Source organism: Ochotona princeps, chromosome X (genome assembly GCF_030435755.1).
Source record: "Ochotona princeps isolate mOchPri1 chromosome X, mOchPri1.hap1, whole genome shotgun sequence".
Classification (NCBI taxonomy): domain Eukaryota; kingdom Metazoa; phylum Chordata; class Mammalia; order Lagomorpha; family Ochotonidae; genus Ochotona; species Ochotona princeps.
In genome coordinates, this window is record NC_080865.1 from 83,834,307 (window position 1) to 83,851,193 (window position 16,887).

The window sequence follows — 16,887 nt, forward strand, 5'->3', positions numbered from 1 at the left end:
TGCCTATAGAGCTTCCTGTGAGAGATCTCCTGTGAGTTTAATTGGCATTCCTTTATATGTCAATTGATTTTTTTTTTCACGTGCACATTTAAGGATCTTTTCTTTATGTTCAACTGAAGAGATCTTGAAGATCATGTGTCTTGGTGAAGATTGCTTTTAATCAAGCCTGTTGGGAGTTCTGTTCCCCTCCTGGATCTTATTTCCCAATTCTTTCTCTAGATTAGGGAATTATCCTTTATTATTTCATTAAATACATTTGCAAACTCAGCTTCTCTTTCTGCACCTTCTGGGACTCCCATAACTCTTACATTTGGCCTCTTAATAGTGTCTTTCAATTCTTGAATCCTTTTTTTGGCCTGATCCATGTTTGCTTCCAGCTTTTTGTTTGCTTCCCCCTGATGACAGGAAATATCTTCCAATTCTGAGATTCTTTCTTCTGCTTGCGTTCATTCTATTTTGGAGATTCTCCATTGTACTTTTAATTTGATCTACTGTGTTCTTAATTTCTGATATATCAGCCTTGATTTGCTTTATTGCTTCCTTAAATTCTTTGAACTCTTGTATGTGCTTCTCATTGTTGATCAGAATCTTTAAAATGAGTTTTATGAATTCTGTGTGCCCTATTTTCTCGCTGTCTTCCTCAGTTAACTCTGAGGTTGGCAGAGGATTTTGCTCCTTTGCAGGGGAGTCTTCAGTAACATTCATTGTGCTTTTGTCCTTTCTTTTGCTCTTGGTCATTGTACTTCTGGTTAGCAGAGTCTTCTCCTTGGGGCAGGTTTCTAAGCTGTGTCACCCACAGGTCTACAATGCGATTTTACTTATTGCAGTTGGTACACAACTCTTTGCTTGCAGCCACTTGTGCCACAACCTCCAGCAAGCTCCAGGTCCGGGTTCTTATGTTAGATTTCCACCGTGGTCTCCACAGCCCCAGCTCCTGGCTCACCACTCTCCACCTCCTGTGATGCCGTGCTGAGGCTGCACCTTTGACTCTGCAAACTTTCTCCCACTTTCAGTTGGAGCAGATCCCAGGATTAGAGAGACACCAGGCGTCCTATATATAGCTAGGTTGTTGGTGGCACTGATCTTGCCGGAACCTGTTGGACGTTAGGTCTGGGTTCCACATGGACCTATTTTGGCCGTACGATGCCACAGTCAGTATTATTTTCCTGCGGGACCAGTGCAATCCATGGACCTCGCGAGTGAGTTCTCGTGAGGTCAGTACATGCACAGTTCACTGTTGTCCCCTGCAGTCCTAAAGCGTTTGCCACAGTGTACAAAATGGTGCCTGACGTACCACTACTAGAGGTCTTGATCTGCTGGCCGTCAGGTCTGAGGGTTACCCAGACCTGTTTTGGGTGGAACCTGTAGAATGCTATGTTGCTGCAGTTCACTGAGTCAGAAATGAGTTCACTCCCAGCTCAGCGTATGCTCAGTCCTTTTCCTTGCTTTTGCCTCCTTACGCAAAATGGTGTCCACTTCAGCTCTAGGGGGCTGACCAGGCTGTGAAATCCACCCTGTTCTTGTACTGCCTGTCTGAGATCTGCTGCTCTGTCTGCTCCTGGTCAAATCAAACGGACCAGCAGGATGGACAGTTCTTTGTCTGGGTTCACCTCCCAAGCTCCCAGTCCCTTCCCACCTGGTTGCTGGTGGAGTTCCGGCTGCTGGTGGAGTTCAGATTGCTGTTAGCTGAATGCTGCTGCAGTATCAGTCACTGCAACACCACACCGTTGTGTCTGCTGCTTTCCTGTATCTGTCAGTCTCCAGGTACCCCTCTGCTGTTGTTCTGTCCTTTCCTACTTTCTGGAATATGTCCTCTCTGCTTTATCCTGATTAAGTGTTTTTCCATTCGTTTAAACGTGTCCTTACCCTATTCCGCCATCTTGATTCTCCAATGCCTTATTTTTTAAGAAAAATTTTCCATAATCTTTTCTTTCCCTTCCAAGATGCTAGGTGTGCTGTTTCTCTACTGTAGTCCCAGAAAAATATTCAGCATATTCCATGGTGCCACAAAAAGTTCACAGAAAATAGAGTTAAAACATAAATTTACTAGTGTATAAACAATTTTAAGACTTAGGCACAGGTCTGCGTGTCCTTGGGCTGAGAGCAGGATATCCAGCTTCTCAGGGCCAACCTTTCGGGCGCAGAGAACTACCAGTGTGAACTTCAAAAATGGGTGATGTTGAGAAAGGCAAGAAGATTTTTGTTCAGAAGTGTGCCCAGTGTCATACCGTGGAAAGAAGAGGCAAGCACAAGTCCGGACCCAATCTCCATGGTCTGTTTGGGCAGAAGACCGGGCAAGCGGTCAGCTTCTCTTACACAGATATCAACAAGAACACGGGCATCACCTGGGAGGAGGACACTATGATGGAATACCTGGAGAATCCCAAGAAGTACATCCCGGGCACCAAGATGATCTTCGCCAGCATTAAGAAGAATGAGAGGGCAGACCTGATAGCTTATCTCAAAAAAAGCCACCAATGAGTAATGCTTGGCCCCTGCCTTATTTATTACAAAACAGAAATGTCTCATGACTTTTTTAACGTCCACCATAATTTAATTCTCCTATACCAGAATTCAGATCATGAACAGCTGACAGAATATTTTTGTTCGGCAGTCCTGATTTTAAATAAGATTGCTTTGTGTGGTTAAATAAAAAGTGATTGGGTTTGTTGAGATGTGGGTGGTAATTTCCAGTTCAGTCAACATTCTCCCCATTTTCCCCTTTTAAAAGGACAGGATTGGACTAGACTCACGTTCCACTTTTCACAAAATCTCAAAACCCGTTAGGAGGTTGGGTTTATATTTGAATACCAGGAAAAGCACTCAGAACCAAGTAGGACTCAACCCACCTTCTGGTTTGTGTTCTTTACCTGCTAAAAGCAAGAGCCGAGGGTGGACAAAAGTGTCTGCTTTGTATTTCTGCTCTTACCTGTGTCGACCTAATAAGAAATATTCCCTGTATCTAAACTGCTGCATTACTGAAAGGCAAGTTAGTGTGGTTGCTGTGTGCCAGAGAATATTTACCTCTTTTCACATTTGATTGCTGGTCTTTAAGATCAGGTGCTTGGAAAGCTAGCATGACCAGATAGAGTAAGAAGTGAAACGTGACTTTTGGATTCTTTACCACCCTAGACTAACTTAGAATTGAGGATTGTCTAGAAGCAGCTACTTGGAGACATTACATTAGGGAACTGCTGTACATCAGTCTTTAGTAAACGGTGCTTTTGCCAACTCATTGGTGGGACTGAGGTGCAGGACACAGGCCATCAGCACAAAATTTTAACTTATGTCGTCATAAGACTTCATTAAAAAACAATTGTAGACTCTGAAAAAAACAATTTTAAACGCATTCATACAGGTGTTCTTCAAAGCAGCCACAAAAAATGTATACTATGGCAAATATGCACAGATTGCAAGTATTTTGCATCATAATAAACGTTTTAATTCTATTGTCCATGAAATTCATGAAGTGCCACTGTATGGGACGCATTAGCCAAGCAGTCTGTGTTTCCCTTGGAAAGGTCCTAGATTAGGATCCTTAACGTTGTAGTCCAGGCATGCTATTTTTCATAGCATTCTAAACTGTTAATAATCATAGCATTAATGATTATATGAAGGATCCTAGACCGAAGATCAGGAATAGGTGCTGGAAACAGTATGGGGTGATGAAACAAAGCACTGGACTGGGGACTAGGGATTAGGTTTGAATTCCAAAAATTCATCAAACTAGCTTATGGCAAAGCAAACCTCATCGAACTTATTTTTCAATCTATGAAATGGAAGAGTTGGATCAGATTACTGTTTCCAAGAATGTGGAAACTTATACATGAGATGGATTCAGGTAGTATATAGCAAAACTTTTTTAACTCATGCGTTTTGACTTCACATTAAATGTATATTTGTAAAAGAAACCCATCCAACCAATTCTGTGATTTTACAAAGGTCACTGCAAAGGAATAAGGCTAAGGTAGACTAGCACCAAAAGTAAGACCAGAATACCTGCAAACAAATGAGGTGCCCAGAAGAGATTACACCGTTAGTAGAGCTCATTCCGTGCAGGGGCAGCTAGCAGGTGTCTCAGCAGATCGACTGCTTTCCCTGCTCAAGTCAGCACTAGCACCAGAGAAGAGGAAGTTGCCGCTCCTGCATGTGGCAATTAGGGAATGTCAGCCATCACCACAGCAGCAGGCAGGCAAGCCCACCAGTGTGCTAGGACAATAAGGGAGGGAAGTCAGTGTGTCTCAGATTCCTTGGTGCAGCACTTGCTATTTCCTTTGGACTTCTCATTTAATCGCTTCAGAAGTCCTAGGGCACATTCCTGTCTACCTTCTTCTCTAAATCTCATAGAACAGGAAATGGGCTCAGAAAAGATATATATAAGTCACCCGAAGTCTCATAGCTGATCTAATGCCAGTCTAGATTTCCAATCCAGGTTGTATAGAGTCCAAGGAAACTGCCTTGTTCTTCCTGCTTTCCCCACCTACCACCTCAGTGAGATAGAAGGCCAGCCCCACGAAAGTAAAAAAAAAAAAATGCATTTGGAAAGGCACGAACATAAATGAATGAAGCACAAACTGTATATTCAGGTGGTGCCATGAACAAAGATAAAAAGGGCTTAAACAATAAAGCTTCGCAAATCTGGGTTTGAAACTTGTCAAGAGAGCAAATATAAAATGCATCTTATCAGGCACCAATTACATCTCCATCACCCTATCATATCCTATAATCCCACCACCACCACTACCATCACTACCACATTACACACATACACACATGTACTTCTCTCATTTCCTCCTTCTCTCTTTCTCCCTTTCCCTCCACAACTACCTCATTCACATTGTAATTATGCCAGAAAATAATTATGGGGGCAGTATGCTAGATGGTATCTAGTTTTCCCAAAATTTTACTCAGATAAAATTCTTCTCATCAAATAGAACTCGCAGAGACAGACAGAAATAAGCTAGACTTGAAGTGAACTCTCTGGGTTACCAGATCTTAGAATCGTCCAGAAACAGAGAAAAGCCTGTTTTGTTTAGGAGGAAAAAGTGAATTGGAATGAGATTGAACCATGCTATTTTGCTTGCCAGGAACAACTACTCCCTGCCGCTCTCTTCCCCTCCCAGGTCATCTTGTTCTGTTCTCCACTCTCCCTTCCTTTGTTCTCCCATTTTTCATATTCTAACTAAAAAAATTCAAATGCTCAAAGCCACATGTTGTGATCACTGACAGCTCAGCAGATGGCATGTAAACATTGGGCCAGAGCATGGCTTTGCAGGCGAAGGAGGCGGGTTTGCAGGGGAAAAAAAAAAAAAAAAAGCTCCCACTGGTCCCAAGTGCCACAGAGCCCAGTCATCTCCCTTGGGTACACAATGTCTCTGGTGGCTCAGTATTCACTTTCTTCTCTAAACAGACATAGGATGCTGCAGAACACCAAGGAAATGAGGAGTGGAGACTGGGCTGGCGTTCAACTTCCTACCATGCATTTAGAATGTCACAGGCGCTTGTCAGCTTAAAAGTAGCCAATTTTGAGACACTCATTCTCCCTCTGCCAAAATGCTTCCATTATAGTAAACACTCTCTCTGCCCATCCCTCTTATCTCCTTCTCTCTCTCCCTACTGCCTCAAATTAACTAAGAAAGATCACCTCTAATCCAATATTCCTACAGCTTGAGTTGGCAGAATTCTGTCTTCTCCCCTGTGCTTCTGGATCACAGCATCCAAAATAGTACTCCTGACGGTATTGTGAAGATGGACCACTTCTCCACCAAATCTTTACGAACCAGCAAAAATGCAATTAAAATATAGAAAAAGAAACAAAATGGCATCCTTAAAATACATTCCAGATTTTATTATTATGTTCAACAGCCATAATGCAATACTGTCTAATTAGTGTAAAAGTTTGGAAAGGGTTACTTTCAAACATTCTCGCTTTTATCTCAGTCTGGTAACAGTGAAGCAGTATAGTAAGCACTTGTGTTAAATAGCACTGTTCTAATGGTCTTCACAATAAGACTTTTTTTTTTTTTTCATTAAACCACCATGTACACAAGGCCTTGTTCACTCCCCTGCAAATGTACAGCATGGCGTCCTGGAGAACTCTATACTTCCATTAGACAGGCCATACTTGCATAATTTGTGATCATGAACATGGAGACAGAATAGGTTCTAAGAGAAGGAATGAAAAAAAAGTAGTGTGTGGGAAATAAATACTCTGTATGCTAAAGAGGCCTTTTAGGAAAAAAATTTAAATAACAATGTGAAAGGTGAGAAAGATACAATTAGAATTATGAGCTCATATGTAGGAAATAGTATGTGCCACCATCCTGAGACAGAGAAAAGAGTGATATATTCCCTTAACTGCCAGAAGGCAATGTTAACTACAGTGCAATGACTAACAGGACCAATTATGTGAGGTCTTACTAGACCAGATCAAGGAGTTAAACTTTTGTTCACAGAAACAGAAACCCAGTGAAGAATTTCAAACAGGAGAGGAATGTGACCTTAATTATTCCTTTAATAAGAAAATTGAGAAATTGATACATTTTGATATAAACTATGCCTCAATAAAATTAATCACTAACAAGCACTTATATCAAGTTGTAATTATTTTTTATTCATACGAATAACTCCAACTGGGCTGAAATATCATGAGTGCAGGGATCAAATTTGATTTGTCTCACTATTGTACCAACAGCTAGCACTTGGAAGATTGCAAAGTACGCTTATTGATTAGATAGTGAAACAGTGAATGAACAATTCAAGCGACCTGTAATCAAGTGCTTATATGGTGTAATCTTCAACTCTACTCACTACACCATCCCAGGAGGATGCACCATCACTCTAGAAAGACTTGTGTCTATCATTAGCAAACTGGTCATTTGCATTGCCACAATTACTACATATTTCCCTATTGAAGCATCATTCCGGCTGAACAATTCATAGGTATTAAGTGGAGAGCCAACCATCACACAAATTATGAGATAAGAAGTTGTTCTTGGAACACTTCCAATCCTCATATTACTACTTCTATCGTCCTCTTCCATGTAGGCAAGTCACCTTTCCCATTTCTCAAGTGTAATGTATTAACTATATGAAAGTCATTCAAGTTTTGTTGTCTCTCTTTGTCCCATATGTAAAATGTACTTTAAGAATGCTTCTAGATGAAGGAAATTGTCACATGATATATTGAAAATAACCACGTTACAGTTAAATCTTGACTATATTTCCAAGTCTGAATTAGCTACACTACTGGAAAGAAAGTGACATATAATATGTGTAAATCTAAACAGAATGGATAATACCAAACTCACTTGAGTCTTTGGAAGGTTGATTAACTTTTCTGGCTATTCTCAAATCAGCGACAGTCTTCTTGAATGCCAGTTGTGTAACCAACGTCCATATGAAAGATAGCTTCAGGTTTGGTTAAAAACTCTGTATGAACTTCTTATGTACATAGATGATAGTTGGGTTTTTTGTTTTACAGATTCATTTTCATTGGAAAGTCAGATATACACAGAGAAGGAGAGACAGAGGGGAAGATCTGTGTGCTCACTCCCCAAGTGGCCGCAACGACCAGAGCTGAGCCAATCTGAAGCTAGGAGCTTCTTCTGGGTCTCCCACACTGGTACAGGATCCCAAGGCCTTGGGCCATACTCTACTGCTTTTCCAGGACACAGGCAGGGAGCTCGATGGGAAACGAGGCTGTTAGGACACAAACCAGTGCCTCTATGGGATCTCAGCATGTCCAAGGTGAGGATGTTAGCCACTAGACTACCATGCTGGGTCCCATAATTGGTTTTATACAGTGGTGTTCACATGTTGGTATCAGTGTACTATATCAAACCAACACATGCAATGTCATTGAAAAGTAACACAAATAATGAAATAAAGAATAATTTAAGAATCCAAATGAGAATCCTGGTAGCTCCACTTCTGATGTAGCCCCCTGATAAAGTATCTGGGAAGGCAGCAAAGGAAGAACTAGTCCTTAGAACCCTGTCACCCACATGGGAGACCCAAATGGAGCTCCATACCCTAGCCACCCTTTCCAGTTGTTGCAGCCATTGCAGCCTTTGGGGGAGTGAATCCGCAGATAGAATCTCTCCCTCTCCCTCTTCCTTCCCCTTCCTCTCCTCTTTCTTCCTTCTTTCTCTGTAAGTCTGCTTTTAAGTAAATAAAATAGATTTTTTTTAAAAATCCTAATGAATAGTTTGCCTCACATAGGAATTGCTTCTGCAATCTCTCTCATATTATCAACAAATATCACCACTGTTTTACAGAGGCAAATAATTAAATACACAGATAGTTGGTATACAGGAAGTGAAAAAGTACAGGTTCAACATATCATGCCTATTAGTATAGCATTACTGACAACATCCCTCCACCATTTCTCATATCCTCTTCCATCAGCATGCAAAAAGCTTTCTAACCCAACCAATGGAAACAGTGCCAATATGATTGGCAAAACCATCATTTTTGATCAAACAGAATTTGGTGAAATGCAAGCAATACTAAAGTTTAATAAGCTCAGTCTAAGCACACAGAAGTCATTGAGCATCTAATTATCACTACTCGTTACAAACTCCCTATGAAATAATAAAATGGGTTTAACAGAAATTCCACTTATCACAACAGGGAATCTGAGATTTCAGAGTCACTTAGCAATGGTACTGTTGAGCATTTACATATGCTTAGTGCACATAACACATGGGAAGGAATGTAATAATAAAAAGTTTACAAGCAGACATCAGAATGTATAAGAATTAAGGGACACAAATGGTCTTCTTAATATTTGATAGATGATACACTGACAGATTTCTTAGCCATTATTTTTCTCACTGAAAATGTTGATGAGGATACAGAGAAAAGGGAACTGCTGTATACTGTTGGTGGGAATACAAATTAGCACAGCCATTATGAAAACTAGTATGGAGTTTCCACAAAAATCTAAAAATGGAACTGTCAGATGGTCCAGCAATCTCATATATACAAAGGAAATAAGTACCTCAGACAGATACCTGCATTCCCATGTTCATTGCAGCATTAGTCCCAATAGCCAAGATATAGAATGGGAAAATCAGCATAAGTATTCATCAGTGGACAAATGGATAAAAACATGTAATGAATATGAGTGTGTATACACACATATGTATGTATATATATATGTGTATATACATATATATACACATATGAATATTCAGTCTCTAAAAGGGGAATTCTGTTCCTTTAAAACAACATGAATTTGGAGGACATTATGCTAAGGGAAATAAACTAGACACATAAAAAAATACTGTATGATCTCACATGTATGTGGAATCTGAACTCATGGAAGTTGAGAGTGGCTACCAGAGAATGCACAGACAGGGAAGAGGGAGTAGTGGATCAAAGGGCACAAAGCTTCAGCTAAACAAGAGAACTGGATTGTGAGAACTATTGCATAGCAAGATGACTTGTCAATAATAATGCATTTTTTATTTCTAAGTGAATTTCAAATATCATAAAAAATCATAAGAGATGTGACTGATATGTTAATTCACTGTATTTAATCATGTCACATTATATACATGTATCAAAAACATCACATTGGATACCATAAAGAAGTATAATTAGGATATGTCAATCAATATCAATAAGAAATAAATGAAAGGATAGATGTCAGAAAAAAATAAATCTCAACAGAGGTTCCCAGAGCTATTCAGCATGAAGTAGGGATTCTTTCTAGACAAAGAAGGACCTGAGGTCAGGGATGGGGTGGGCACTGTTGTGGCTTAATGAGCAAAACCTGTACCTGCAATGCTGGCATCCCATAAAGGCACTGCTTTGTGTCCCAGATGCTTCACTTCCAATCTAGCTCGTTGGTAATGGCCTTGCAAAATCAGTGCAAGACAGCCTAAAATGTCTGGTCCCTAGAACCCATTTGGGGGACCCAAATGAAGCTCCCAGCTTCAGCCTGTCCCAGTGTCTAGCCATTGGAGCCATCTGGGGAATAAACCAGCAGATAGAAGATTTCTCAATGTTTCTCTCAATCTTCCTCTGTAACCCTTTCAAATAAATAATGAATATTTTTAAAGGACATGATGTGGCTACAGCATGAAATTTATCAAAAATTGGTATTGATGACACAGAGCAACAGAGGAGAGCAGATAATGGAAATTCTTGAAAGTTAAGATACTTGCTCGTGAGTATGGGAAAGCAGGGGACCACTGCAATGCTTTGAGGAAAGTATGTTATTTTTTACCTGATATTTCAGGATGGTATGTTTACTTTATGAAGGTCTAATTGGACAGTCACTGGTATCTCATTCAAAGTAAGTTCAAGTTGGAAATCTTGAAATAAAACAAGAAATCAACTTACTTTACAGACTCTAATGCCTCCGAAAGCAACAGATTCATTGGCTGAAGTTCTTGTGTCACAGACATTACCCTCTTGAAAAAGCAGACTCTGAGCCAAGCTATAGGAGCACTCATGCCTGCTCTCACACTCTAACATTCAAAGTGAATGATGGGCAAGAGGGAGTGAATAAAAGTACAGATTGTAATCTGTTTCTGTGGAAAGGAGATACCCAAAGAAGAAACTTGCTTTCCAGCAGAAAATGAACTGCTAGATGAGTTTGTGATTCACCAACAGGATAATGCAGTTACAGCAACCATTTTCCACAGAAATATCAAATAAATATACTGGAGTACATTTTGTCTTTTGTGGAAATAGGTTATGGTTTTGTTTTTTTGTGGGTTTGAGATTCATTTATCTGAAAGGCAATTTTAAATGTGTGTGAGTGAACAGTGGGAAAAGATTTTGAGGAAATGCAATAAGTTTGTATTGGAGCACATTCTTTTTAAGAGAGAAAGAGAGAGAAACCTTCTATCTGCTTATTTCCCCAAATGGCCATAGCAGCAGGGGGTGAGCCAGACCAAAGCTAGGAGCCAGGAGCTCCCTCTGGGTCTCCTAGGTGAGTAGAAATTCCCCAAATACTTATGCCATATTCCACTGCCTTCTTAGGCACATTAGCAGGGAACTAGATTGGAAGTGGAACAGTGAAAACATGAACTGGCACCCATGTGGTACACTGTGAAACAGGCAGCAGCTTAAACCACTATGCTACAAATTAGGCCCCAACAAGTTATTCTTAAATATATGATCTTAGTAATAGAACATCAATGAGGAAGTAGAATTCGTGATACAGAAACTTCATTTGCAGATACCTTTGTTAAAATACATGTATTAAATAAAAGGATTGGGATTTTCTGATGTTTTCAGAGCACTGAAAAGGTGTTTGTGTCATGTGCTTAAAGACTGAAAAATCAAGTTCAAACACACTGAAACAATTTTAAGAATATTAAGCCAAATGTTATTCTTGTCTTGAGTTAGACATCAGTTAAAAAGTACAAACGTGTGGCCAGCACTGTGGCATGGCAGGTAAAGCTATGCTACCTGAGACATCTGCATCCCAGTGGGGACTGGTTCATGTTCCAGCTGCTCTACTTCTGACCCAGCTCCCTGGTCTGGAAACACAGCAAAATGGGCTGAGTGCTTGGGCCCCTGCCCCCACATGGGAGACCCTGATAAAGCTCCTGGCTTCAGTTTGGCCCAGCCTTGGCTGTTGAGACCATTTGAACAGTGAACCAGCAATTGGAAGATCAATCTCTCTCCCTCTCCTGAACTCTAACACTCAAATAAATAAATCTTTTAAAGAAAATAAAAGCTTGTAAATTCACCTGTCATGCATGCAAGTCAATCACTAATCTTGCATTTTTTCTAAAGACATGATACTTCTGATAATTTTCCTTAAAAATGCCTGTGTGTATTCACATGTTGCCAGCTTGATGATCTTTGTTCTGCTGCCATCTAACTCAGGATACACAGGGAAAATGGAGCATCAGGAGGTGGCAGGGCCAGTGGGACAGAGAGATGCCCTAGTGGCAGTAGCTGGCATGTGTCTGATAGCAGGACTCTACAAGAATGGTTAGAGATGATTGGCTGTGGGAGCTATGTGTGCACGTCAGCCACACAATCTAGAAATATGTGACCAAAATGTTTTTTAATACTAGAAAAAAACTAAAATTGAAATGTCAATGAAGTAGTCACAGGATGTAATTAAGAACTTGCATTTTTTAACATATTGGTTACTCAATACTATGTCAATTGATTCCATAACGTTATAAATTGTTGATGTTATGTTGGGGATTTTAATTGATCGGGATGATACTCTGCCGGCTCTACCTTCAGACCAGTGAAGGTCTCCCCAACAAGCCGTTGAACTTATCTGGACAATAAGATGCTGGACTCTATGCTTGGTATATGCTTGCAATGAAAGAATCTCAACTGAACTTAAACTGTGGTTATGCAACAAGGTGGAGGAATCCACCATGGGGAGAGGGTTAGGGGAAGGGTGGGGGAATCCCAATACCTATAAAACTGTGTCACATAATGCAATGTAATTAATTTTTTTTAAAATGAAAAAAATTTTTTAAAAAGGTGGTAGGCCAGCACACAGATAACTGTTGCTATTTTTTTTAACAAAATTGGTTCCCTCCTAGTCCCCATGTGTCACAACCCACCACTTTTCTGTTGATTGCATCCTGGGTATTCAGTGGTAAATTATTATATTAACATCTTTGCTGAAGTTGTCTGAAACAGTGTCTGTTGTCTGTACCTACGGACTGTGTTATGCACAGCACCCATGAAATCCAGCAAATAAACACAACATCATTTTGAACCATATTAGAAGAGAACTAGTGAACCAACAGTCAGCCCTTCTCTCCTACCTCCCTGATGTGTACCAATACCCTTCCTGCTTTTATTTACACCTTTCAGTTTCCTGATATTTGGTGGTCATTTCTATGGAATTATTTTATGTATGAATTTCAGGTGAACTCAGCCATGTACCCCAGTTTTACTGCTAATGAAAAGGTGACTTCCGAGAGGCCATCAGCAATTCTGATTGTGGTTCCTCTACATGTTAATTATTTTTTCATGTGTATATTTAAGAAGCTTTTCCCTGTGTTCAACTGAAGAGAGCTTGTTATGTGTCGTAGCAAAGATCAATTTTGGTCAACCCTGTTGGGAGCTCTGTGCCCCTCCTGTATTTTGTTTCCCAATTCTTTCTCCAAATTAGGGACTTTTTCCTTTATTATTTTATTGAATACATTTTTAATCCCAGCTTCTCTTCCTGTACCTTTTGGAACTCCCATAACTCTCATATTAGGCCTTTTAATAATGTCCCTTAATTCTTGAATACTTTTCTTAGCTTGACCCAGTTCCTCTTCCAGCTTTTTTAATTTCCCCCCTATTGTTGAAGGAAATGTCTTCCAATTTTAAGATTCTTTTGTCTGCCTCACTCATTCTATTATTGAGCCTTTCCACTGAATTTTTAATTTGCTCCATTGTGTCCTTCATTTTTAATAATTTGGTTTGGTTTGGTTTCGTGACATATTCCTTAAGTTCCTTGAGTTCCAGTATGTGCTTCTCCTTGTTGTTAAGAAGCCTTATAATGGGCTCCCCTACTAGACCACTGCCCTCACTGGCAAGTGTGAGAACAGGGATTGGGGCAGACAAGCTGGGCAGGGTTACAACACCTGTTGACCCGCATGTAAGCTGGGTTAGAGGAGAGCCAGGATGGGTTAACTGACCATACCCACCATTGTGTGCATAACCCAGAATAAGTGTGGGCTGGTTGAGCTTTGTTGCAGCATCAGCAAGAAAGTGCTGGGACTGGCAGCAAACCATTTCAAGCTAGACCACAGAACCACTTGGAGAATATAAGATCTGGGAGTAGGACCAGAAGGGAAATTGTGGGCACCTCTCACTGATTAGCATGAGAACTAGGGCTGGGGGCAGGGCTAGATAAGTAGTGACACCCACCAGCATGAGTGAGGACTAGATAATGGGGTTGGATGGGTTGACCTAGGTTTCATCATCCACTGAGGTATATGAGAACTGAATGGGACGTGAAACAGACTGAACCAGTCTGCTGCTCATACAACAAAGCACAAGAACCAGAGTATGGGGAAGGCCTAGGTGGAGGTTATTGGGGGTCACTCTGACTAGGCTGCAGCTCCCGATGGCCTAAGCAAGGGCCAAGTGTATGGTGGGCAGGGCAAGGCAGGGCAAGGCAGGGCAGGGCAGGGATGGGCTGGACTGCAGCACCCATTGGTTTGCATAGCATGGGGCTGGAGACAGAACTGACCCAGAAATTGCCACTATCTATGTGTGCACTGGCTGATATGGGTAATGGAAAGACCAGACTGTGTACTGGAAAGCACACACAAAATTCAGGTCTGGGATCACTTCAGATGAGGTTTCTTTGAGGATTCACCTAACTGAACTGCTAGACTCCAACCATGGGGAGAATTGCAGGATCTGTGATCTGACTGTGGAGTACATGTGTCAGAACTAGGCCTACTCAGCAGCTCAGATGGAGCAGTGGACGGCATACCCAGATGCACAGGGAGGACATGGCAGTCCATTGGGGCCTGCAAAGGACATCTTGTACAATAACAGAGGAAGGGGACAGAATAAATTCATCAACTCGACCAGCCAAGTGTTAGCAGCAAATATCTGGGTGAATGGAGACTTTAAGGTGGACGATGTCAGCCAATGGACCTTGGAAGGATTTCCTCATCCTTGGAGTGGTGAGACCGACATCATTTCAGAACTATTGAAACCACCTAAGCAGAACTTCAGAGCATGCTCCACACTGGGGACCCTGGGATGACATCAGGTGGCTATTACCCATCACCAGGTGTTGAGGCAGTTGGGAGGCTGAGTGCAGCTTCTCCCCTTATCTCCCCCATTCCCCCAAAAACAGGAAAAAGAAAATGTGGAAACAATGACCTCAACTACTTTCCCCTAACCCTCAACCCTTCCCAACGTAATCAACTATGTAAACATCATCAAAAATAAAATTTTAAAAAGGAAGCTTTATAAAGTTTTTAAAATTCTTTATCCCCCATTTTCTCAATGTCTTCCTCAGTTAACGCTGAGATTGGCAAAGACTTTTGCTCCTTTACAGGGGAGGCATCAGTAATATTCATTGTGCCTCTGTCTCTTCTGTTGTTCTTCCTCACTGCTATTCTGATTAGCAGATTCCTCTCCTTAGGTCTGGTTTCTAAGCTGTGTTGCCCACTATTCTACAGGTGGGTTTTACTGATTGCGTTCGGTAACCAGTTCTTCCTTTTCAGTCTCTTGTGCCATTTCCTCCAGCATGTTTCAGTCCCAGGCTCTTGTGTTAGGCTTCCATCATAGTCTCCATAGCCCCAGCTCCTGGCTCACTGCTTTCTACCCCTGTGATCCTGTACTATGGCCACACCATTGCCTGCACAGCTCTCCTCTCACTCTTGGTTCAAGCAGTACCCGAGATTAGGGAGATACCAGCTGTCCTAAATCACTGGGTTGTCAGTGGTGCTAGTCTTGTTAGGACATTTAGGACATCCTGGCCATTAGGTCTGGGGGCCACCCAGACCTATTTTGGGTAGAATCTGTAGGATGACAAGTTGATACTATTTTTCCTGTGAGACCAATGCAATGCGTTGATCCAGAAGTGAGTTCTCTCCTGGCTCAGTGCCTGTGCAATTCACTGTTGTTCCTGCAGGCCCACAGCCTTTTCCTCAGTACACAAAATAGTGCCTGATGCTGCACTGGTGTAGGTCTGGAGGCCACCCGGAACTACTTTAAGTGGAACCTGTAGCATGCCAAGTTGGTACTGTTTTCCCTGTGGAACCATTGCAATGCATTGGGACCAGCACAACAGCACCTTCTCCCCCAACGCCAGCCTTTTCCTCAGTACACAAAACAGCATTTGATGTGGCACTGGTGGGCATCTGTGCCTGCTGGTCATTAGGTCTGGAGGCCCCTGGACCTATGTTGGGTGGAACCTGTAGGATGACAGGTTGGTATTGTTTTCCTTGTGAGCCCAGTGCAATGTGTGGAGCTGGAAATGAGCTTGCTCCTGGCTTAGTCCATGAACGCCTTGCTGTTGTCCCTCCAGCCCCACAGCCTTTTCCTCTGTACATAATTTGGCACCTGATGTGGCACTGGTGATAGTCTGAGTCATGAAATCCACCCTGTTACTGTACCTGCCTGCTTGAGCTCTGCCACTCTGCTTCCATGGTTGAATCAAGCAACTCAGCAGGATGGGAGTTCCATGCCTGGCTCCACCTCCTGAGCTCCTGGTGAACTCCGCTTCCCAACTGGCCACTGGTAGAGCTCCAACTGCCAATCGTTGACTATCGCCAGAGTATCTGGTCACTGCAGTACCTCTCTGCTGTCTCTGCTGCTTCCTTGAGTCCATGAGTATCGGGTGTCTCTCTGCCATTGGCCTGTCCTCTCCTATTTCTCAGGATTGTGGTCTTTCTGCTCCACCCTAGTTAAGGATTCTCTTCCATCTGTTTAAACATGTCCTTAACCTATTCTGCCATCTGGTTTCTCTTCTTCTTTTTAATTTTCTGGATATGTAGTAGGCAGCTCTGCTAAATGAGTTTTTGTGAAAAATAAATAAATAAAAATTCCACTCTCACATTTCCAAACTCTATATAGACTGAATTGATACATATCAACCATACAATCTACAAATATGCAATGGAAAAACAATATAAACCATACCAGAATGGAAGTGATTGAAATAGGACTCAGCCGATTCCTGCCCAATAATCAGCATTTCCTTTCCTACTTCTCTTTCCCCATTATCTACAATACTATGATTCTCAGTTTACCTTGTTCACTCCATTGTCATCTATTTTCTAACACTTAGCTAGTTACCTCTCCCCATCAGTGTCTTAGCTAAGCCTGGGAAAAAATCAGGCCTCTGATTTCAGTCCTTCAAGATGTCCTCACAATGGCAAGCGGTAATTCATGGAGGAAAACAGTCCATGCATTACAAAGTTGCATTCA

The 16,887-nt window shown here is 41.5% G+C and overlaps 2 protein-coding genes across 3 annotated transcripts in view; both read left to right on the forward strand.

Annotated features, from left to right (window-relative positions):
- The window catches only part of GRIA3 (glutamate ionotropic receptor AMPA type subunit 3), a 304,452-nt gene that overhangs the window by 189,372 nt on the left and 98,193 nt on the right, over positions 1-16,887 (forward strand). The gene's annotated exons all lie outside the window — the stretch shown is intronic.
- LOC105941968 (cytochrome c-like) lies at positions 2,076-3,338 on the forward strand. The gene has a single exon (XM_058658690.1). The coding sequence runs from the start codon at positions 2,170-2,172 to the stop codon at positions 2,479-2,481; it is 312 nt and encodes a 103-aa protein (XP_058514673.1). The 5' UTR covers positions 2,076-2,169; the 3' UTR covers positions 2,482-3,338.

Bases quoted from the DNA above. Each gene is read 5' to 3' on its own strand.
- LOC105941968 (XM_058658690.1), top strand. From the start codon at position 2,170: ATGGGTGATGTTGAGAAAGGCAAGAAGATTTTTGTTCAGAAGTGTGCC.